This window comes from Camellia sinensis, chromosome 6, assembly GCF_055761805.1.
Source record: "Camellia sinensis isolate YWXY chromosome 6, ASM5576180v1, whole genome shotgun sequence".
Classification (NCBI taxonomy): Eukaryota; Viridiplantae; Streptophyta; class Magnoliopsida; order Ericales; family Theaceae; genus Camellia; species Camellia sinensis.
The window spans coordinates 137,051,368-137,076,296 of NC_138966.1; the positions used below are offsets into that span (position 1 = coordinate 137,051,368).

The 24,929-nt window shown below is 35.4% G+C and overlaps 1 protein-coding gene across 1 annotated transcript; it reads right to left on the reverse strand.

The window, feature by feature from the left end:
* Positions 1 to 13,624: 13,624 nt before the first annotated feature.
* On the reverse strand, positions 13,625 to 15,045 carry LOC114262099 (uncharacterized). The gene is made up of 2 exons (XM_028202451.2): positions 14,834 to 15,045; positions 13,625 to 14,573 (listed from the first exon to the last, which is right to left on the reverse strand). Exons 1-2 carry the CDS (start codon positions 15,043 to 15,045, stop codon positions 13,625 to 13,627), a joined length of 1,161 nt encoding a protein of 386 aa, XP_028058252.2.
* Positions 15,046 to 24,929: the final 9,884 nt, after the last annotated feature.

Here is a 24,929-nt window from a genome sequence, read left to right on the forward strand (position 1 = left end):
TGTTACACTGTTGATATAGGGAAACTTTTTAGTGTTTTAAAATGGTTGTTACAAGAAGCAAATGTGGTGATGATGATGATGATGATGATGATTTTGAAGTTCCACCAACGGCTATACAAAAGAAGAAAGTCCCTAAAAAAAAAAGCAAAAGTAGTAAAGAAGTTCAATCCAGTACTAATGATGATAAAGGTTGTAACGAAAGCAATCCAATGCCTTCAACAACAAAACCTTCGAAGTTGAATATTGTACATGGAGTACGGGAGAGTGAGAACTATGTGAAACAATATAGGTCAAATGTTGCTTCATTGATAAACCTAATGCGAGACACAAGGTTCACTGAAAGACACATTACTATCCTCGAGAGAACACCTTTTGGGATGTTGTTTAAATCTTTTTGGAAGAAGGAAGATGTGGTGTTAAAGAAGTTCAAGAAAGTTGACGATAATGTCATGGATGTGATCAAACCTTATGACTTTCATGCAAAGGGATTTAAGCTTGGGAAGAAAATGTGTGACATACGGGACAGTGACATTATTTTGATTTTTGGGATAAAATCGGGAACAAAAAAAGTAGACGTCTCATATGAAAAAAAACAAGAATCATCTTTTGTGCAAAGAAGGTTCCGTAATATGTCAAGAATATCCGTAAAGAGTTTGTGAGAGGTATTAGGAGATGTATTGGAAAACACAACGACAATTGATGTTGAGGATGTTGTATGAATAATGTGTTTATTTATTGTGGCAACTTTGTTATTACCAACAACTGGTCTAACAGTTGGATGGGCTTTTGTCGCCCTTGTAGAAGATTTGGAAATGATGAAGTCATATGCATGGTCGACTGCAGTTGCATCCACGTTGACTACTTCAATCCATTCTTTATTAGGAAGTCCTGAAAATGTAACTGGATGTGTACTTCTTCTTTTGGTAAGTAAATTGAACTACTTGAAATATTACGCAATCTATTTTTAGAAAATTAACTAATTTCGATTTTTTATTTTATAGTACTGGTTATGCGAGCATACTACCTTCATTCAACCTGAAGAAAAAAAATTGTGTCCAAGGCTCCTTCGATAAGACTTATCAACATTGAGGAAAAAACTAATGAAGAGGTCATTGCAAACACACACTACAAGAAAATACATTTTTGCCGACCATTTTTGGCTACCAAAAACAATTTAGTCGCCAAAAGTTACGGAATTGGCTACAAAAAATAATATTAGTCGGCAAAAGTCAACTTTTTAGCTACTAATTTTTTTAGTAGGGAAATGTTGATTATTGGCGACTAAAAAAAATTTATTAGCTAAAAATATTACAATTGGCGACTACAAAAATTTTTAGTAGCTAAACATATCACAATTGGCGACTAAAAGAAATTTTAGTAGCCGTAGAGGTACCTTTAGCTACTAAATTGTTTGGTAGCCGAATGAAAATAAAAATTTTAATTTTTAATTTTTGGCGACCAAAATTTTGGTCGCCAAAAATATATTTTCAGCGACAAAATTTCTTTTAGTCGTTGCAGACCTACTTTTGGCTACTAAATTGTTTGGTAGCCGAATGAAAATAAAAAATTTAATTTTTAATCTTTGGCGACTAAAATTTTGGTCGCCAAAAATATATTTTCAGCGACAAAATTCTTTTCAGTCGCTGTAGACCTACTTTTGGCTACTAAATCGTTTGGTAGCCGAATGAAAACAAATAATTAAATTTTTAATCTTTGGCGACTAAAATTTTGGTCGCCAAAAATATATTTTCAGCGACAAAATTCTTTTTAGTCGCTGTAGACCTACTTTTGGCTACTAAATTGTTTGGTAGCCGAATGAAAATAAAAAATTTAATTTTTAATCTTTCCAAAAATATATTTTCAGCAACAAAATTCCTTTTAGTCGCTGTAGACCTACTTTTGGCTACTAAATCGTTTGGTAGCCGAATGAAAACAAATAATTAAATTTTGTACCAAACCAAACTAGGGATGGCAATCTGAACCCGGCCCGACGGTGACCCGACCCCCCGACCTCGAATTTAGCGGTTATTCCCCGAAAAATATCCCCTACGGGCCGGGGATGGTATTAAAAAAAAATTCCCCGATGATGTTCGGGCTGGGGACGGGGATACATATCCCAGCCCCGAACCCGGCCCGGCCCGGCCCCCGACCCCCGCCCCAAATAGCCCCGATGTAAAATTACCATTATGCCCAGTATATATATATATATATATATATGTGTGTATGCTTAGGTTTAATTCACTTCACTTCATTCACACACTCACAGATTGGGTGCTGTTCTCTCTCTCTCTCTCTCTCTCTCTCTCACCGCTTAGGGTTTCACCTCCCCCTCTCTCACAACGATGGCACGGCAGTGCCGCTTATCCCTCACCGCTGCTGCTTTCCCCTCCCTCTCTCTCACACACACGATGGCTGTCACTTTCGCTGCTCCCTCACTGCCGCTGCTTTCGCCTCCCTCTCTCACTCTCTCACGCACGACGCCGATGGCTGTCGCTCCTCCCTCACCGCCGCTCGTGAACAGATCGTGACCGTTGCCACCGATCACCGATCTGAACAGATCGTGAACCGTTGCCACCGATCGTGAAACGTGAAGCTCTATGAACAGATCTGAACAGATTGTTGATGATGCTGATAGATATATATATATATATATATATTGTTGGACAATCTTCACTGTATTTAAAAAGATTAAATTCTGTTGTGTACAAAACAACAACTAGAATAAAAGAAATAGAGAAAATGAGAGAATTTGTTTGATTACAAAAATCAAACTCGAAATAAAAATAAATAAATAAAACCATAGATTTTATTTTGTTACAAAAACAAAATTAAAATTTGATTAAATAAAAACAGAATAAAATTAAACAACTTACTTGGTTAATTTATTTGAATAACTTTTCTGATCAAGTCCAGTGTTTAACACTGTGTCCTTAAGACAGATTCGTCCTCTCCACGGTGCTTTCAGAATTTGGACGTCTATCTCTCAAGATGAAATGATCTTACCACAAACATTAGCAGCACTACAAATTGTTTGCCTTACGAACACACTAAGTGTTTACACTCTTTCTTTCGGAAATAAAATGCAGCAAGATGAAGAATATAATTAGCAGAGGATGGAGTACGAAAATTGGAATGAAATCCAAATGAGAGGCTAGTCTATTTATAGATGTAAAGATGGCTTTTGGTTTTGAATTGAACAGGTATGAAACCTGTTAAATTCAAATTTAAACAGATTTGAATCTGTTTATTCAAACAGATAAAAACGGGAAAGGCTCTGTTTGGATGAGCAATAAATCCAAAATAGTTTAATTCTGTTTGAAAACGGGAAGGGCTCTGTTTGAATGAGCAATAAATCCAAAACAGTTTAATTCTGTTTGAAAACAGGAAGGGCCCTGTTTGGATGAACAAAAAGATTAGATTCTGGATTTTATTTTAATAAAAAATAAAATTAAATTCAAATGTTTTTGGCCCAACCCAACCACAAGCCCAGCCCGACCGGACGGCTGCGGCGCGCGTGTGTGGTGATTTTTGGGTCCAATGGGTCCAGCCCATTTTGCCCATAACCTCTCCCTCTAAAACACTTGGGTACCCCTTGGGGCACACCCCAAGTATCTCACCCTAAGCCTTATAAACCCTTTCAAAACTTCCCACCAAATCAATGTGGGACAAGCCAATTTACCACCTTAAGGAATTTCTACCAAAACTCCATTTCCATGGAGCACACTTTGGCTTCAATTTCCCATTCACTCGGTAATGGTTTTGAGCAACCAAATATACCACGTGAATCACAACGCGGCATAGAACGCGTTACCACTTTGACCCGAGTAAATCGACACTCGGGGCCCACCTAAAAAATAGACCGAACTTAGGAAAAAATTCTGGTTTTATCCAGAATTTTATAACCATTTTTAACATATATATATATATATATATATATATATATATATATAAATATGTCTGTGTGTGTGTGAGATGAACAATCTCAGATCTCTCTTTTTTTTTTCTTTTTCTTTTTTTCTTTTTTATGTTGTTGATGATGATGATATATACAATTTTAGATTTTTTTTTTTTTTTTAAGTTGTTGAAGATGATTGTTGATGAAATATACTGAAAAACAGATTTTTTTTTTGTGTTGAACAAAATTATTTAAAAAAAAAACAAACAAACAAGTCGGGGATTTTCGGGTCGGGGAAACCCGATCCCCGTTGGGGGGCGGGGGCGGGGGGGTTGATGGCGTCCCCGTCGGGGATCGGGGACGGGGACGGGGATTTTTTTACCATCGGGGATCGGGGACGGGGAGGGTGATCCCCGGCCCCGCCCCGCCCCCGCCCCGCCCCGTTGCCATTCCTAAACCAAACCCTAAAATAATCAGCACCTCTCCCCCCTCTCTCTCTCTCTCTCTCTCTCTATTTTCAGCGTTGCTCCTCTCCCCTCCTTCTCTCACTGCCGCTCTTCCTCGTCTTCGCCGGAAACCGGAGCACCTCCTCCTCCTCCGCCATCGCCACCGTCATCGTGAGTACCGTTGCTCTTTTCACGCCGACTCCTCCTCCGCCGATCTTCATAGATCCACTGCCACCGCCACGAGATCCAGAGGCTTCATCGCTGAGATGAACTCTGCTCCATTGATGCTCCGTCTCGCATATGCTTCTCTCTCTCTCTCTCTATCTATATATATATATATATCTATATATATAGGAATTGGGTTAAAATTTTATATTAAACTTGTTTGGCTGTAAAATTGAAACAACTTGAAATCTACAATTTTTATTTTCTTGATGAAATTGGTCTTTCTCTTTAAAACATAGAAGGAACCTAATCTAAAATTGGGATATTTAAAATCCGTTCTCATAAAAACCTAGTTAATTCTAAGCTCGTTTATCAAATTTCTAGTTTAATATTCAGAAACTCTCAGATACAATTATGTGGACAAAAAAACTAGTTGAGGAGCACAGGGAGTTCGATGCTGTGATTGCTTTAGAGGTACGATCATGTTAATTGTAACTTCTGTTAGGTAATGCTGGCTACATTTCTACAATTTGTGTTCCTCAAGTCATGAATTTTGTATGCATACTTGCATATAAAGGATTTTGTGCTTTTTGTGAGTTAAATGATCGGTTCCTCAAGATTGCAACCAGTAACTTTTTTGTGTTCTTGAAGTCATGATTTTTTATTTTTTTTTATTTTTGCATTTTTACTCATTTGGATATCTTTACTATGGTTTGCGTTTAGTCAGGTAATTGAGCATGTTGCGGATCCTTCTGAATTCTGCAAATCCCTGGCTGCGTTAACTGTTTCTGATGGAGCCACTCTGATATCAACAATTAATCGTTCAATGATATCCTATGCAACTGCCATCATTGCAGCAGAGTACATCCTTCACTGGGTATAATTATCTAATTGATTTATCACTTGTTTACCTATTTTTTATATCCACTTAATAATGCTTGGTATTAGCTATTGGAATACTCTCCTTGGTGTTAAACATGGTATTTATTCTTTTTATTGTCTTCTTTAGAGAGGATGTAGGGCCTCAGTGTCTTTGTCTAAATTATCTTAAATTTATGATTCTTCAAATGCATTTCCATGAAGTTCATAAATAAATAACAATATTAAAAGTCTCACTATTTATATATATAGAAATAAGAAAAAATATATTTAGTGTGCTAATGATTTAAATGGTTATCAATTTTTTTAACTATTTGAAATGTGGTCGGATATTTGCAGATATCAGGTATCCGCGATGGCGGGGATGAGTTTGAAAAATTCCAACCATAACGGGGCTGAGATGGGGATGGGGGTGGAGCTTGTCGGCGAGGGCGGAGAATGACAAATTCGTCCCAAATCTGTCCCATAATCATCCCTAGCTCCAAGTATTTTATACATTTTATTTTTAATATATATTTTTGTAATAACTTGTGTCATGGTCAGATTTTTTTAATGATTTATCAATTACTTGAAACATCCTCAAAACTCTCTCTCAAAACCTTCTGCATCAAATTCAGACAGGAAACGAAGCCCTCTTGGTTATGACGATTGTCTAGAAGAGATCACGGTGACCCCTCAGGTATATAATGAGTTTGATATTAGCATGTTGTAAGATGTTGTATTTATTTATTTATTTATTGTGCTCCTAATTAATAAGAAACTTTGTAAGAAATTAGCTCTTGGCAAGAAAGAAAGTTCGTTCCCAATTGAGATACAACTTCTCAAAATACAAATCTCAATCTCAAAGGGACTAAAGAATACAATTCAAATTTATTATACTTCTTTCTAATTACACAATATTTATTATACTTTAACACAGATAAGTTGCATTTGACATCAATCTCTAATATTTATATCTATATAATATGGCACAAATTTTTTTAAAATTATATATGGAGTGGGCTTGTAACCACAAATAGTTTGAAGTGGCTAGTTAATTTACTTTTCATTTGTGAAAGAATGTGGACAGAATGGTTGAACTAGCTGAAAGTGGATCATTTTGGGTTGCCTCACAAACGATGGAGAGAGAAAGAAGAGGGTGGGAAGGAGGAGTGCAATATTATTTTATTTTCAATATAGGTAATAAAAGGACACCTTTTCATGGGATACAATTTGGAAAACTCCTTTATAAATATGTTCCTGTTCTTTCTGCATTGGATGGGTGTCTTGATGTTCTTGAGATCTCATGTCTAATGTAATTTAGTGGAACTAGCTTCACTTTATCAGACTAATATATATATATATATATATATATATCTATATATAGGAATTGCTTTGCTATATAGAAGGCTCGCTTTTTTTCCCCCTGTTTTGCCCCTTAGATTGATATCTATCTATATCTATTCTGAAACAATGGTAAAACTTGAAATTGTGATTTATTTGCTGACTCTGTGCACCATGGTATTCTAATCGTCAGGCAAAGCTAAAGGCGTCTCATTATCAATTGGCACCCTGACGTTCTAATGGGGTTTATAAAATCGCTACTCTTGTTTAGTTTGAGGTTTATGCTTGAACCTGTTTACTAAAGTTCAATTGGCACCCTGACGTTCTAATGGAAAGGTAGACTAAAGTTCAAAGGATGTTGAACCTGTTTACAATTTTTATGCATAGACATAGGCTTTGTTAATTTCATTATCCTCTGCTGCAATCTAGGATTTCAGAGCAAAGGAGAAAGAACTCCAAGCAAAGGAGGCTGAATTGATCTGTTTTGCTCTGTTACTATTTTTTGTGAAAAGGTTTGGTCATTGCCTTGTCTTTCAAATGCAAGTTCAAATTGAGAGCCGGCCACAGAAAAAGCATCCGCTAAGGGTTGTTGATGATTCCAACAAAGGCAGTGCAAGGTGAGTATTATTCTCCTTTAAAACAGATTTTGCAACATTGGAGTTTCATGGACACTTGTACAAACATTCATGTATTTGATTGGTTGCAAAAATGACGAATGCAATGTAATAGATTGTTGGTTTAATTTAAAATTTATGGAATGTTAAACAATGAAGAACCGAAGAAGAAACAATTGATTAGTGATTACTTGCTATAAGGAAAAATGTAAAACCAGTCATGGCATCATTGGTTAATATTATGGGATTAGAATCTGACAAATTTTCCAAAACGTCCAACTTGCAATTTGAAACTTGACCAAAAATCTGATCGAAAGTCCCAAGAAGGACAAAGAAGGCCACATCTTTTTAGGGTAAATGCTATAAGAAGCAAAACAGATCAATTGCAGAATGTTTCATAGTGGCGTAATATTGTTTGTGTCATTCTCTTGAACTTCCTTCCTTTGTTGCTAAAAGAATGTTGGGAAAATGAAGGATGAATCTTGAATTTAAATCTTTTCATTGTTTGGGGACCTGAGAAAGTATAAACCCTGCAAACCCTAGTGAGACTTTACTTGTATTTAACTTGGTTAATTATTTCTTGGAAGCCAAATATGCTGTCATGTGAGTTTCATAAAATATTCGATGTTTTGATAAGAGAATCATATAGACGACGCTTTGGAGGCCTGCCAACCCTCTCAGAAAAATATTTGTATAAATAGAAGGTAAGCTAGATGCTTGGTGTTGATAGTTTCATTTCCTTTTATGAATAGAATCTAATGTGGCTGATTTCAATCCAATCACTTTAAACTAAAAAAAATCATCAAGTTGGTTTGTAAAGTCCGAATTGCCAATGGCATATTATTTTAGATTGGAGTTCTATATATAAAAGTTCCGTCTGTTCAGAGTTTTTCATTAACTTAGAATTTGTGTTTACAAAGTCTATACTATGAAATTTGTACAAATAATTTGTTTCTAATGACAGGTATTTTGATTATCTCTTTTACATTGACTTTGAAGCTTCTATGGCAGAACCCCGTGCTCAATACGCTCTGGGACATTTACAGGTCAGAAATAAGCTTAAAAAAATTAATTATTGGGAAGCAAGGTGAATGAATGCTTTCAAGAATTATGACTTCAATTTCTCTCATCTCCTCTCACTTTCCTTTCTTTTGTACTTTCTCTTGAGCTTTGTTGTCCCTTGTCCCAATATTGCAGGATGTTTACATGTACTTCCGTGGCAGTGGCAAAGCAGCAGAGATGAAGCATGAGGCTGCAAAACGGACAATGATGGCTGCCCTGCCATGATTCACAAAGATTCTTTGGTTTGATAATGCTGAAAAAAATCGAAACCATTCACTATTTTTTTTGCACTTGTGCCTAGTCTAGTATTTATTTTGTTCATATAATTTTCTTAAAATATGTATGTAAAAGACAGATTCTAACAAACAAGTTTAAGTTAGGACATGTCAGTTTTGACTTTGGATTAGACTTGGTTCGTATGGAATTTGTATTATATATAGAATTGGACGTTTATTTTTAATGTTTTGGATGGTTGGAACTAGAACGTGTGCATGTTGTTGAATGCTTGAATGGTTGATAATATATTTAGCGTTGATGGGTCATATTAGGTTATATGGGTTATATTGAATCCTGTATTATGTACGTACAGGTTGTATTAAACATGGATGTAGGTTGTTTAGAATTTTTTTGGAAAAAAAAAGAAAGTAGAAAATATTTGGCCACCAAATATTTTGGTAGCCAAATACGTAGTTGGTATTTTTTGACAACCAATAATTTAGTAGCAAAAACAATTGGCAACTAAAACATTTGGTAGCAAAAAGTAATTAATAGCTGGTTAAAATTTCCATTTACAACTTTTAGTGACTAAAACATTAGTGGCCGAAATGTCACGATTGCCGACTAACTACGGATTCGTAGCCAAATGTTAAGTTTCGCTGACTAATTCTTTCGTAGCAAAAAGTCACACCTTCCCCGACCACACGAATGGTAGTAGCCAAAAGTCACATTCGGCGACTAATAGTTTTAGTGGCCGAAAGCTAACATTTGCTGACTAAAATAAATTTAGTAGGAAAATATTACACTTTCGGCGACCAAATAAATTTTAGTCGCCAATACTATCGCCGACAGGGTATAGGCGACGAACTTGACGACAAAACTTCTTAGTCTCAAAATTGTTTCACCGACCAAATTTTGGACTTTTGGCGACCAATATTTTGGTAGCCAAAAGTGACATTTCTTGTAGTGACAAGAGGTATCATCTTTCCAGACTCAGCCTTACTGGTTCACTTTGCTTAAAATTATACTTATATAATAAAATCTTACTCTTGAACAGAGTAAAAGTTTACTTAAAATTAGAGTAAAAGTTTACTTACAATCAGAGTAAACTTTTACTTTGAAACTGAGTAAAATTTAACTTACTCTTGAACATAGTAAAAGTTTACTTAAAATCAAAGTAAAGTTTACTTACAATCAAAGTAAAATTTTACTTTGAAATAAAGTAAAATTTTACTTATTCTTGAACAAAGTAAAAGTTTACTTTAAGTCAGAGTAAAAGTTTACTTATAATCAGAGTAAACTTTTACTTACAATCAGAGTAAAATTTTACTTACTCTTGAACAGAGTAAAAGTTTACTTAAAATCAGAGTAAACTTTTACTTACAATCAGAGTAAAATTTTATTTACTCTTGAACAAAGTAAAAGTTTACTTTAAATCAGAGTAAAAATTTACTTACAATCAGAGTAAAATTTTACTTACTCTTGAACAGAGTAAAAGTTTACTTACAATCAGAGTAAACTTTTACTTTGAAACAGAGTAAAATTTTACTCTGATGGTTAAAGTTTGCTTCATTGCTGACTTCTTTTCTTTTTCTATTTTTCAAATACAGGTAAATTACAATGAACTGAAGCCCATTTCCAGAGAAGAAATGGAACTCATTCGCAATGATAAGGAAAAAGATGCATGGGACATAGAGGAAAATTTGGAGACTAAAAAAGATGAAGATCATGTAGCTGAAGCGTTAGGAGATGAACAACCTTTGAAGGACTTCATTGATCTTAGGAAATTAGAACGAGTTCAAAAGGAAAACAAGAGGCTAAAAAATGAGAATATGGCATTGGTTGAAGAACTGAAGAAAATGAAGAAAACAATGCAAAAAATACAAGAGGATCAAGAGACAAAAACAAAAGAAATAATGAAAAATATGAGCAACACAGAGAAAGAAATGGAAAAACTGAGAAAGAAGTTTGAAGTACTCGAATCTGAAAATAAACAGTTGGTTGAACAGATTGAAGAAAATGCAGTTCATGCGGCTGCCCAAGCTTTTGCTTCTAAAGAAATGTCACATGTTAAAGGAGTACAACAAAAAAAAAAAAATAGGATTCAAACTACATTGAAAGAAACACCTATAGTCATAGAGCCATTGCAAACATCCATGGTCAAGAAAATCAAAATCAAGGCGAGGAAGAAAAAAAAGATGTCTGATTTTGAATGTGAGCCAAGAGAGGCAAAGAAAAAAAAAGACCACAAAACAAGCAATTGAAGTGATATCAAATGAAGTGATTTGTGTTGACAACTTGCCTCTAAGCCAACCAAAGCCAGTTGAAAGGGTTTTGTTTCCAGATAAGGCTGCAATATGCAAATTGCTTGATGAGAATGATAAGTGTCTACTGAGCAAGATTTACAATTTGGAAACCACAGAGTAGGACCATTTTAATTTTATCAAACAATAGATTTTTACTGTTATCAAACTATAACGTGTTAATCAACATTTTTTTTACCTTATGACTAGTGCAATCATATGGTCCGGCACAGGAAATGGAGTATATGTTACATTGCATGATGTGGATTCAATTATGAGAGATGGTGATACTGCAAATAATGTAAGTGGCCATACAATTTTCAATGACTAGTGTTCACTTCAATAACTAAAAATAGTTCATTTTATTAACATATATTAATTGATTTTTGTTTTTGTAGGTCATTGACAGCTTTGTAGAAATGCTTCAAATTAAGCAACAAGCAAAGAAGCCAGAAAAAAATAAGTCATTCTTTTTCTCAAGCCTTTGTTGGGTAAGCCATCAATTTGTGTTTAGTTTTTACTGTGGTTTAGTGTAACATTGTACTGTATTTTAGAGTTAATTTTTACTATTTGGTTTGCCAAAGATTGACAACTCATACAGTGTGTCACCAACACAACTTGAGACATGACACTCTTATATGATTAAATGCAGTCACTAGTGAAATGGGGTTATAGAGATTTAAGAGATCATTTAATTGATGAAGTGCTTGAGCAAAATTTGAGTGGATATAGATACCTTCACTTTTGCATGAACTCCAATGGGAACAAGAAGGAAGAAAAACCCTACCACTAGACACTTCTTGTATTTGACACTGAATTTGATAAGTAGAGACATTACAATTCTTCAAGGCCAAGAGACAACAGAGAAGATCCTTACCTTAAGGATGCAAAAAAAGATTATAAGTGTTTTGCATCATAGTAATAGTAATTTTTTACTGTGTTTTATTATTGTATTTAATCGTGACCAAACAATTATGCAATGATGTTAGATAACATATGTGGAGAATAAGTTGCCCAACAAAACGAGGAGAGGTAGAAGAAAGTTTGCAAACTTGGTTTTAGTGAAAGATAGTCTACAACAACGCCCAACATCGTAAGTATTTCATGCTACTACTACATGCTTGAATTGGTAGTTTTCAAATTTGACTAAATCTAACAAGTTCTTGATTTTTATTAACAGTGTTGATTGCGGAAATATTGTATGTTATATCATGCGCCAAATCATAAGAGATGAGCCTATCGCAAATTCTATGGAAGATGATGAAATTAACAATTTCTGAGCGTCAATAGTGCATCAATTTTTGAATGATTATCCAAAAGCATGGACTGAGGAACAATTCAACCTCAAAAAAAAAATTTGGGAAAAGAGCTAAGACCTCAAAGATGACAATATGGACAACTTTTGGGGAACTACTGTGAATGATGTATGTAATTTCAGTTTTTGTAAATGAAAGAATGGTGAAAAAGTAATTGTAAGTGAAAAAATACTAAAAAAGTATTAGATAGTACATGCTATGTCTATTGTTCTAGTAAATTTTACTATGGTGTGGTGATTAATACATTATTATAGCAGGATATTGTTTTGACTATGAATGAACGTTGTTATGGATAGAATACAATGATACAGGTTATACTTTTGTATCTTTGATGATATATGTAGTTATGTTGTTAGATTATTTTTGCACAAAAATTGCATAATGATCATCAGGGAAGTTTGTGTATTGTGGTAAATTTTGGTGCAAGTTGGAAATGTTTTTCTAAGGGGCTACCATACTGTTTGAAATAAAATAAAATTTTACTCTGCATAAAAGTAAAATTTTACTTTACATTGAAATATGAGTAAATTGTTACACTCTGAATTTAAAAGTAAAATTTTACTCTGCATAAAAGTAAAATTTTACTCTGAAATAAGAATAAAATGTTACACTCTGAATCTAAGAGTAAAATGTTATACCCTGAATCTAAAGTAAAATTTTACACTGTATAAAAGTAAAATTTTACTCTGAAATAAGAGTAAAATGTTACACTCTGAATCTAAAAGTAAAATTTTACTCTGTATAAAAATAAAATTTTACTGTGAAAAACGAGTAAAATGTTAGACTCTGAATCTAAAAGTAAAATGTTACTCTGCATAAAAGTAAAATTTTACCCTCTATAAAAGCAAAATTTTACTCTGAAATAAGGTAAAATTTTAATCTAAAAGTAACATTTTACTCTGAAATAAAGTAAAATTTTACTATGAAACCACAGGCTCATCACACCCGTAGACAACCATTCAACAACATAGTAAATTTTTATTTTGAAATGTAGTAAAGTTTTACTTTCATATGAATGAAGGTAATGTTTTACTCTGAAAAAAATAAAATTTTACTCTACAATAAAGTAAAAGTTTACTCTGAAATACTGAAAAATTTTACTTTGAAAGCACAGGTTGAGCACAGCCATTTCAAACCTTCACACCTACTGAACAAATTCTATTATAAGTTCATTTACATGAAACTTATTCAACCACATAAAAAAATATATTAAAATGTCAAATTCAACCATAAACAAATCAGAAACTTGAACAGATAACCATTCAAGAACATAGTAAAAATGTCTTTTATTGCAATGTCCCCTTACAAATCTAGTCTAAAAGATTATACTATTATTGCTATGGATTATTTATTGCAGAAGAACTGCATTATTTTTATACTTCTATTACAAAATCAATAATGTCTTTCATGGCAATGTCTCCTTGCAAGTCTTCCTATTATGACCGTACTTCTCATATCTATCACGCTGTAGTTGTCTTATCTTCTCACCCCTGGATAGAATCCTATTCTTCCTTGGCCTACCAGGTGGCTTCTTACAAATTGGAAGAAGGACAACAAGATCATCCATAGCTATAAAAGGTTTCTCAACAGTGGGTATTGGATAAACGGACTCAGCATAGCAAGCTTTAAACTTACTAGTGTAATAAAATGGTTCCACATGTGCATACAAATCACCTCTGCTATTTTGGATAGCAGTCGCCGCGTGAGCACAAACAAATCTATTCAATTGCCATTGGTAACATGAGCAAGTTCTATTCAAGAGGTCAACACTAACCGATGGCCGGGATTGAACCTCAAAAACATGATCACTTGAACGACTAATCAACCAAGTTCTTCTACTTTTAAGAGCATTTACTAATGTTGAATCCATCTCCGGATAAAGAAAAGTATTCCATTTCTTAGCTTGTTCTCTCCTTCTCGACATCAAATCCATGATCTTAAACCTAATTGAATCAATCATCTTTGTAGTAGGCAAAAAACGAGCTTGACGGATCCATGAATTGAAAGACTTTGCCACATTTAAGTGCATTTCACCGTATTTTTGTCCTTTAAAATATGCATTAGCCCACTTGTCATAGGGCAAATTGGATAGAAACCTACAAACGATCCTTTTTCCCTCATCTTGTAATTCTTTCAAACACTGATTAAAACATTCCACTGTTGGAGCATAAGCACATGAAGTAAATAAAAAAACTATTCTACTCCTAAAAGTATTGCTGAAACTTGAATCAGAGAACCTCTCCCTCAAATTGGCCTTTAAGTGTTGGAGACAAAAATAGTGGTAAGCAGTAGGTAAAACCTTGGGTAAAGCCTCCAAAAGTCCAGCGTTCCGATCAGATATGAAGGTAATTGGTCTTTCATCCAACAATATATTTGACAAATACATAAAAAACCATTCCTAACTATCTGTAGTCTCCGTATCGACAATTGTCATTGCAAGAAGGAAAAAACCTAAAAAATAACATTTTACAATTAGTAAGTATATTAAATGAAAAGGACAAATATAGTAGATTTTTACTCTGAGTAGCAGTAACATGTTACTCTGAAAATAGGTAACATGTTACTCTAAGAATAAGTAACTTGTTACTTTTGAAAAAACTATAGTAATATCTACCTTGATCCCCCATCCTTCGCTGTAGCTGTTAACAAGGTACCCTTATATTTCCCCTTCAAAAAAGTTCCATCGATAAACAATATAGGACGGAAATGCCTAAACCCTTGAATAAAAGCATTAAAAGCAACAAAAAACCTCTTGAATCGCCCACTTTGATGGTTATAGTCAAGACGCAAATAGCTACTAGGATTTGTGCTCATCACAATATCCATATATCATCGAATCTCATCATAAGACATAGAGAAATCTCCAAAAGTAGCAGTCCTAGCTTTCTCAACTCCTAACCAAGCGTGATTGTACGTAATGGTGAACCCGTATTGATTTGTAAATTGACGCACAACATCAATTGGACGAGTTTGGGGATTCCCACGAACTTCATTAACAATCAAACTTGCAACCAAATTTGAACTCATCCTTGAGTTTTTAGAAATACGAACTGCAGCTCCACAAGTATGCTCATCATGTAGAGTCCTAATGTAGAAAAAATTATTAGCACTTTCTAGAGATGCATGTACTCGCCATAAACAAGCTTTGGACTCCCGCATTGAACACACAGCAGTGACCCGACACTTCTCATTCTTCACATACACAAACTCAAATCCTATCTCAATGACATATTTACATAATGCAATCCGGAAATCCTTTGCACCTCCAATAAATTTTTGACTTGTATGAGTAATTTCATTCACTCATTCACAAGACAACAAAGTCCTTTCTTCATGTTGACAAAACATAGGGAGTAAATCCATTTCATTATCAGTAATGTTGGATCCACTAGCGTCCCCTGATTCTCTAACTCCATATTTTTCATTTGAAATGCCCATTTCAATAACCCGGTCAACACCAAGGGGATAAACAAGTGACAACATATTCTGAAAATCAGAATCATTATCAATCATGCATTGCGAATGTCCAGGTAAACAGTATGATAACAGTATACTTCTTCAATTTACAACTTAAGAAATCAGTTAAATCCTTCAGTATGCAGTTTGACACAACCTTGAACACAATAGTACGATCACCATACTTGCATAACAACATAAGAGGTGGAACCATTTTACAAATTTGCAATCAATTAATAGTAAAAATTTACTGTCAATCAAAGTAAAATTTTACTGTCACTATCAAAGTAAAATTTTACTGTCACTACAAGTCCAAAACTCAAGATTATTTTGATCTAATATCCATTCCTCATATGGTCATCTCTATCTAAGCTTTCCTAATACAAATCATTTTTAGACATTCCAGTTTGGTTTCTTTGAACATCTTAGAATATGACATCTTTGGAATTAATGGAAGAGTCATTATGAAGTTCTCTAGGTCTAAAAATAGTTCATGCCCACCCATTTCCACCTCTTGACAGTAAAATTTTACTGTCATTCTAACACCAGAGTAAAATTTTACACTCGTTCTAAACAGAGCACGTACCAGAGTAAAATTTTACTCTAATTCTCTCAAATAAGAAACAGAGCAGTAGAACCAGAATAAAATTTTACTCTCATTCTCTCAAATAAAAAACAGAATAATAAAACCAGAGTAAAATTTTATTCTGAATCTGTCAAACGAAATCAGATCAAACACAACAAAAATAAATAATAAAAAAAACAAACAAACAAACAAAAACAAAAAAAAAAATTAATCAAAAAATCAACATACCTAATTGAGAAGAAAAACTTCTAAAACTCGATCAACAGTCACAAATCTCAATGAAACTCTCGTTTAATTGAGAGTGTTGATCATCCACAGCGAGATCGTCTATCGTTGACCAAGTGAGAGATCTTCGGCTGCAAGATCTTCAGATTTGGAGATCGTCTTCATCGATTTCGTTTCTGATTTCGCAAATTGTAACAGATCGTATTCAGATTTCAAATATTTCAAATATATGATACGTATATACAGAAGGGCAATATTGCCATAAAAAAAATAGAAATTATAAAATGTCCTTATTAAAGTAGTCATTTCCTACTTAGGGGCTTTTTGAAAAGAAATTGATTGGGTTATCCTTAACCCTAATAAAAAGGCCCAAAAGAGAGGTTTCACCAAAAATTTCTTATTTTAATAATTTTTTAGCATTTTACGAAAAATGTACAAAAAAAGTAAAGAAAATAATGTAATAACTTATAGTGACTTTTTGACTTTTTAATTAAAATTGAAAGTTACTAAAGGAGACCTTAATTTATGTATTAATTAGTACACTAATTAGAAGTTTTAACATTATTGTTTTGATTGAGACCATAGGGCTAAATTTCTAATCTCTTGATAGTTTCTATTTTGACTTCGTTTGGGATTAGAGAAGAGAAGGGAATCAATTTATTGAGCAAGAGAGTGAAAGCTGGGAAGTATTGGATATACTTTTGGGGGTGCTAGGACTCCTTCCTGTCACTGTCTAGGGACTTAAAGAAATATCTTTAAAATTAAAACCACGTCTGTTTAACTATTTTTTTGTTGGTTTTGTTTTGCTTTATGAATGATAGGGTTAGATTAACAATTCAGTAGACCACATATTATTTAGTTGGCAATAATAACGTAGGATAAGAATCTCATGGGATTGCTACAATCCAATCCGATGAATTGCCATGGAAAGAGCTTGCGTGTGAATCAACTCCTCATCTGCAAGCAATTTGCGCTGTGATCCACCCATTCTCTTGCTCTTCGATCCATTATTGTCTTTCGCGTCCTTCTTTGTCATGCAAATGAATCGATTACACATTTCGTTTCTGCTCTTTTTTGGGTATTCTGTGGCAGATTTTGACATCAAATTCCTGAGAAGGAGGCAGATTTTAGGGAAGAGAGAGAGAGAGAGAGAAGGTGAGGAGAAACCCAATGTGCGGGGTTTCTCAAATTAAGTCAAATTAACAATTTAATTTTTAAATTAGGTTTAGTTTGGACGGAATTTTCAAACTAGGTTAAAGCGCTATTACAAATCACGCTTTCACTGTTTCTAGGACCCTTCCGTGAAAAATTTGTAAAATAGTAAAAGCGTGGTTAAGAAAGCGTGTTTACAAATCACGCTTTTAATAAAAAAAAAAATTTCTAGAAAACATGGTCAGAAAGCATGCTTTTAAGTAAAATTTGTTTTCTTCAGAAAACGTGGTTTCAAACCACGCTTTTACTGTGCTTATAATTAAATTTTATTTTTTGAAGAAAACGTGGTTCCAAACCACGCTTTTACTGTGCTTATAATTAAATTTTGTTTTTTGAAGAAAACGTGGTTTCAAACCACCCTTTCACTGTGCATAATTGTTTTCTTAAGAAAACTTTTAAAATATATCAAAATGTGATCAAAATAGAACTTGAGTTCTCTGTAACTCAAATGGTAGTGTATTTGTTTTGCTTTGGCAGAGTCAATGGGTTCAATCCACGACAACTCCAAACGGTTGCTACTAGGGGTGGAAAACGATTTATCCGAACCGCTCAAACCGCCCAATCCGCCCAACCCGCATATAAATGGGCGGTTTCGCAAACATAATGCGGGCAGATGCGGTTTGAAATATAACAAATTTGCGGGTTGCGGGCGAGTCGCGGTTTAAACCCATCTTAAGAAAACAATTATGCACAGTAAAAGTATGGTTTGAAATCACGTTTTTTTCAAAAAATAAAATTTAATTATAAGCACAGTAAAAGCGTGGTTTGAAACCACGTTTTCTGAAGAAAACAAATTTTACTTAAAAGCATGCTTTCTAACCACGTTTTCTGGAAAAAAAAAATTATTAAATCTTAATTAAAAGCGTGATTTGTAACTATACTTTTACTATTTCACAAATTTTTCACGAAAGAATCTTAAAAACAGTAAAAACGTAATTTGTAATAACACTTTAACCAAATTTAAAAATTCAACCCCCCCCCCCCCAACCAAAATCTGCTCTTCAACCGAATAAGCCACCCATTTAATGCTTTTCTCTACTCTTTTTTTTTTTTTTTTTCTTCATCCAAGTCCCCCCCCCCCCCCCCCCCAAAAAAAAAAAAAAAAAAAAAAAAAATCTGCTCTTCAACCGAATAAGCCACCCATTTAATGCTTTTCTCTACTCTTTTTTTTTTTTCTTCATCCAAGTTTAATAGTAGTAGTCAGCACTGTCTCGTTGTTGTGATATTTGACTTTCTTCACTGTACTTTATCATCACTTTTGTTTCTTTTTGTTTTTTTCTCTTTTTTATATTATATTTGGTAAATAATCTCAACTAAACTCTTTGGCCCATTTTGACAAAAAAAAATTGACTTTTTTCTGAATTTTTTTGTTTTTAGTAAATTTTTTTCTAAAATTATGTTAATCTTTTTACTTTTTATATCCATCTTATCGAAATGAATTTAAAAATTATATTTTTAAGAAAAATTTTGAAAAAAATGACTAAAGACGAAAATAAGTAATTATTTGACATGTGCTAAAATAACACATTTTAGCACATTATTCTATTTAGATCACAATTATCTTATTTAAATCACATCATCTCTCTACGACATCACTTTAAATTCATATTTCACGTTTTTTAATAAAAAGTTAAAATATATACTAATCTAGTACTTCCCAAACATCTCATAGGCAAAAAAGATTACTTTAACTTATTTTTCTCTTTTCTGAATTTTAAATTTTTTTTAAATTATAATTTTTTTAATTCTTCTTATTGAGCTGAATCTAAAAATAATTTTTTTTTAAAACAAAATTAAGCGAAAAGAAAATGACCAAAAAATACACTTCTCAAAACACTCATTTCTCAACCTTATATTATATGTGGAAATAAAAAAACGAACATTTTATATATTTGTGTTAGTTATTAATTGTTTTTGAATTATACAAATCTGTTCCCTCAGAATTTAAAAAAAAGATAGTTACACATTAATATATGTGAATGGAATTCAAAATATAAAATTTAACACGTTTCATAAAAAAAAAAAATTTGATTTCTTCTACTAGTATATTTATTTATTTATACATACATTTTAAAAATGTATTACTCTTTCGTTCTAAAATATTAGTCTCTTATATTATTTCTGTGTGAGTGATTTTTCGATCACACTGCCCAACTTAGTATTCAGCTGGAGAACACTGGCAGAATAGATGACACCTGGCTGACCTGCAACAGAAAGAGAAGATTCTGGCGGTGGTTCGTCCACCCGGGGGCACTCCGACGACCAAGTCAGTATATCTCTCAAAGATAATCAATAGCTCAAATCTAACTATTCAGAATATGAAATTGCGTACCTTAGACCTACGGGGGTGCCTCTCTTTTATAAATAACTCAATCCTTGTCCCAACAGAAGCCTCGCTCTAATGGACTTAGGATTACTATTAATCTTGGACTCCCAGTAAGATTGGGATAAACTCCCTAAGAGTCTTATCATTTCCCAACTGTAGTCTTCCCCCTTTTTAGGACTTTTGTGCCTTATCCGCTTACCTTGGATTCCGATATCTTCGGAGGTAACCTCGGCCTCGTCGAGATAACCTCGGCATTATGACCAGGACACGTGGCACCTCGGCTGACATGTCGGCGTCACCTTAGCCACGTGTTGGTACTCAGAAAATATATCCCCACAACTGCCCCCTAGGTTCTATTACATCGGCATTCTGAGGCGATGGAACCTATATCAGTACCTCATGCTAGTACATTGGCTTAATCCGAGATCATCATCGTAGGCCGATATGTCTTCTTAGAGATCAAGAATTCCAAGAGCTCCTTCACACGTATGAGCTGTCATACATAACAACTCAACCGTTTAGCCACGTGTTTTCTCCTTACTAGATCGTACTTCGGACGCGCTTATAAGTCGTTTCGCACCTACATGCGCCGTCTGACGCATTCGCTGTTCCAGGCGCATTAATTGCCCTCTTTTGCCACCGTTTCAAGTTTTTGACAAAACTTGTTTTCCCCTTTCATTTTTTTTCACTTTACATTGCCTTTATTCAGAACTCTTTCTCTCTCTAGCTTTCTCTAATCCTTCATTTTTCCAAGCTCTAAAGCTCTGCAACTTGCTCCATCCATTTCTTTCGTCGAAGTTCTTGCCAATCTATTCCACTGCCGCCGTTCTTTTGACTTCGGCGATCTCAAGCATCGGCTTCTTTTCTCTGGTAAGTCACCACTCCTCCTGTTTTTTATTTCTTGTTGTGTTCCATGAAATTATGTTTCATCATTTAGTCGCCATTGTTGTTTTACTCAAATATTTGATTTGCGAATCATGTATCTGAACATGTTTATTTTATAATTTTGCTCTTTGTCCATGTCTTGAACACTCGCACTGTTCACATGCCTGTTGCTTTCTACCACTGTTCTTGGCCTGATACATTTGTGCAATCTTTTTGTCTTGATTTCTTGATGTCTTCATCACCATTCTTGTTTCTAAAACGGATCCCTGTTTTTCTGTTTTCCAGATTCGTTCCTTCAATCTTCATCTCCATAGCTTTAGGTTTAGGGCTTGTTTGTAGAACCCACAATTTTTAGGAAAAACTGAAACGAATTCCTTCTAGATCCATACAAACCCCTATCATAGCATATTTATAGATTTTTAGTCGAGGTCCTTTAAATCCTCTAAAAATACTTCTTTCTGAAATCCAATATCTCCATTTTAAGCCGACGTCATGGGTATGTAGGAACATAGGGTAAACACCCCGGAAAAATTAGGGTACTTTAGGCAGGAGTTCGAAATCCCGGCCGACGTTCATCTGAGGTTGGCTGGGGAGGATGACTCTATCATGCCCGATGAAAACCTCATACCTTTCCCAGTGGTTGCATTTATTGAGTGTGGACTTAGGTTTCCACTTGACCATTTTTCCGTCAAATCCTTCATTTCTATAAGTTGAACCCAATGCAACTTGCTATCAACTCTTACCGAGTTATTAACGGTACCATAACTTTAGCCAAACAAGAGAGTGCTAGGATAACTCTTGCTGATTTCCAGTACTGTTATACCATGTGTCGCCTGAAATCGAAAAAAGGTCACATTTATTACCTTAAGCCGAGGTCCACTGAATAAAAAATTGTTGCCGACCTCCCTGACTCCAACAAGGGAGCGGGTGATGATTACTTCATCGTTTCGGGTAACTAGGAGTTTCAGCCAAACGATGACCTCCATCTTTATCCCTTAAGTCGAACAGTTTTCGGGGAAGGAGCTGGTAAGGGCCATCCTTCACAAGTTTTCTTACTTTCTTGCATAAAGTTTTCAACATTCTTGCTCTAATGTCTATGCTTCTTTCTGTTTTGCAGTTCTCCCTCAGCCACCAAAGGGCTTTCGTCAGTCTTTCTTCCCCAGCAAAGACTTGAAGAAACTACTGAATTTGCCAGTTCACAAGCAAAAGGCCCCTCTGCTTCTCAACTTTATCCTTACTTACAAGTCAGCACTCTCCGACGTCCCAAAAAAGAAGAAGAAAAGCCTTTCTTCACCTTCTGCCATAACACCACAAGGTGCGTCCACATCTCGGATAGACCAAGGATCAACCTCAGATCCAGCTGAGTAGCCGTCAACCTCGGCTCCATACTTGATCCCGATATCCCAATGACAACGTCGGTGACGAACCGTTTTTCCTACTGAGATGGGCCGCCCAAAACCAGTTGCTAAAGATCTCTTAGCCAGCATTCCCTCTGATGTTGACGCTCAGCCAACACAAACCCAACCTCCTCCAAAGCCAAAACGAATCAAAAAGGCTCAGCCAAAGGCAAAGGTGCCTCAGATCGATTCTGAGGATACCTTGCCAATTTCCAAAGTGGCTTCGAGTGAGAAAACTGCCTCTGTTCCTGCGAAGAGGTCCGCTGAAACACTTCCATCTGAATCTTCCAAATCCAAAAGGCCGAGGTCATCTTCTGCAACGACCTCGGGGTCTAAAAAGCCTGATGCCCCCTGGGCCCTCGAAATCACTCTGGAAGATAAGCCTGTTATGGCTAGTGATAGCGCCGATGACATCAATGTCGATGTTGCCCTTAGTACTGCTCTGCTTCTTCCAAGCGATCTGGAGCGAAACGCCGAGTTCAGCGAATACGAGAACTACGCTCTGATGCTTCAGCGCTCTGTTCAGGTAAGTGTTTTTGCTTGGTACTTTTTCTTTCTTTCTCTTCATTTCATACTTAGAATATTTTCTAATACTTATGTTTTCTTTTAGGCCATCCAGCATGCCCACTCTTTCTCAATACAATCTTTTGAGAACCATAAGAAGCTAGCCGAAAAGAAGAGGGAGGTCTCCAGCCTTCAAAAAACCAATAAAAACTTGCAATCCAAGATGAAGACCCTGGAGGATCAGGCCGAGGTCGCTATTAAAGCAAAAAACGAAGCTGATGAGAAGGTTGGTGTTGCTGAGGCGATAAACAAAGTCCTTCAAGCCCAGCTGAAGGAGGTCGAGGATAAAGTGGCCCAGGCCCAAAAAGAGCTTCAAGACGCCTTGGCCACCAAAGAGGCCAAAATCAAGGACGCCGATGAGAAGGCGTATGCCCAGGGCATGGCCGATGTCACGAAGGCCTATGAAAAGCAAGTCAAGCAAGTATGCAACAAGGGTTTCTCCCTTGGTTGGATGACTTTGCTGAAAAAACTTGATGTCCCTGAGGACTCCTCTTTGAGGAATGCCGATGCCATTCCCCTGCCATTCCCTCCAACTCCACCTCCCAGTCAATCTGACAACGAATCTGATTCTGAGGATGAGGCCGAGGAGGAAGTTTTGGTGAGGAAATCAAAGGAGACTACTGGGACCAAGTTCCCTTTTCTAAATGAGCAAGTCCTGGACTTGACTCAAGATGAGGAGGGTGAAGAGGTCCCAAAAGATGCTGCGGCTGAGAAGACATCAGTCGTCATTGCCCTTGCCGACAAGAGCCTAGATGAAACTCTTGCAGAAATTGACGCCGAGCTCGCGGCGGATAAGGCTACTGAAATGTCTTCCCAACAATCGTCTGAACTTCAAACTCAACCAACTGCTACTGCTGAGGAGTCTTAGCCTTATGTTTTCCCCTTCTTTTCCTATAATTTGTTTTTCTTTTTTGAAGTACTGTAAACTTCTCCACATTGCCGATGTGTTTTTAATACAACAACTCTTTTGCTTTTGAATGCTTGCATGCTTGCTTTGTATGCCTCCATACTTGGAATATTTTTGCATATCTTTAATATATACTTCATTCCTCGTGCAATCTTCTCAGGGTGACACACCTCGGTTACACAAACTAATGTTTTACCTTAGCAAGTACCCAAGTACTTTTCTTGGTATAACTTTGGTTTCACCTTGTAAATTTTTTCATAAAATTTCAACAAGTGTTTAACCTTGGCTTAACTTTAACTTGTAAATTGTTCACAAATTTCAACAAGTGTTCAAGTAATGATTTCAGTTTAACTTCAACTTATAAATTGTCCACAAATTTTAACAAGTGTTAAACAATGATTTCGGTTTAACTTTACCTTGTAAATTGTCCACAAATTTCAACAAGTGTTAAACAATGATTTCGCCTCTCTTTGCCCTCTCATGTGAACCTAAGTTCTACTTGTGTTCTCATTATACATGTATTCTAGAGACAATGTCAAGTATCTTGAAAAGAAAACCAAGCTGAATCTTTATTTATTTACTTCGGCAAATGACAAAAAAACAAAGGAATTCTAATGATAGAAAAATTTTAAATTGCAAGTGTTCCAAGGCCTTGGCAGCTCGTTGCCTTCATTATCTTCAAGCCGATAAGCCCCATTACCTAGTACCGAGATTATTCTATAGGGTCCTTCCCAATTTGGGCCAAGCTTTCCCTCTCTGGGATCCTTTTTGTTATCGACGACTTTTCTCAAGACCAGGTCGCCGACTTGGAACTCTCTTGGGTTAACCCTCTTGTTATAAGCTCTGGCAAGCTGCTACTGGTACACTACGAGCTGAATCGCAGCTTTCTCCCTTCGTTCTTCTAGAATATCTAGATCTCGGGCTAAGAGTACATCATTAGTTCCATTCTCTACTCCCTGGGTTCTGATTCCTAGGATGCCGACCTCCAGCGGAATAACTGCTTCTGTGCCATAAGCCATGGCAAAGGGGGATTCCCCTGTTGATCTTCTCGGCGTAGTCCGATATGCCCAGAGCACATTGAGCAGCTTGTCCATCCACTTTCCTTTTGCTGCCTGCAGCCTCTTTTTTATCCCGTCCATAATTACTTTGTTG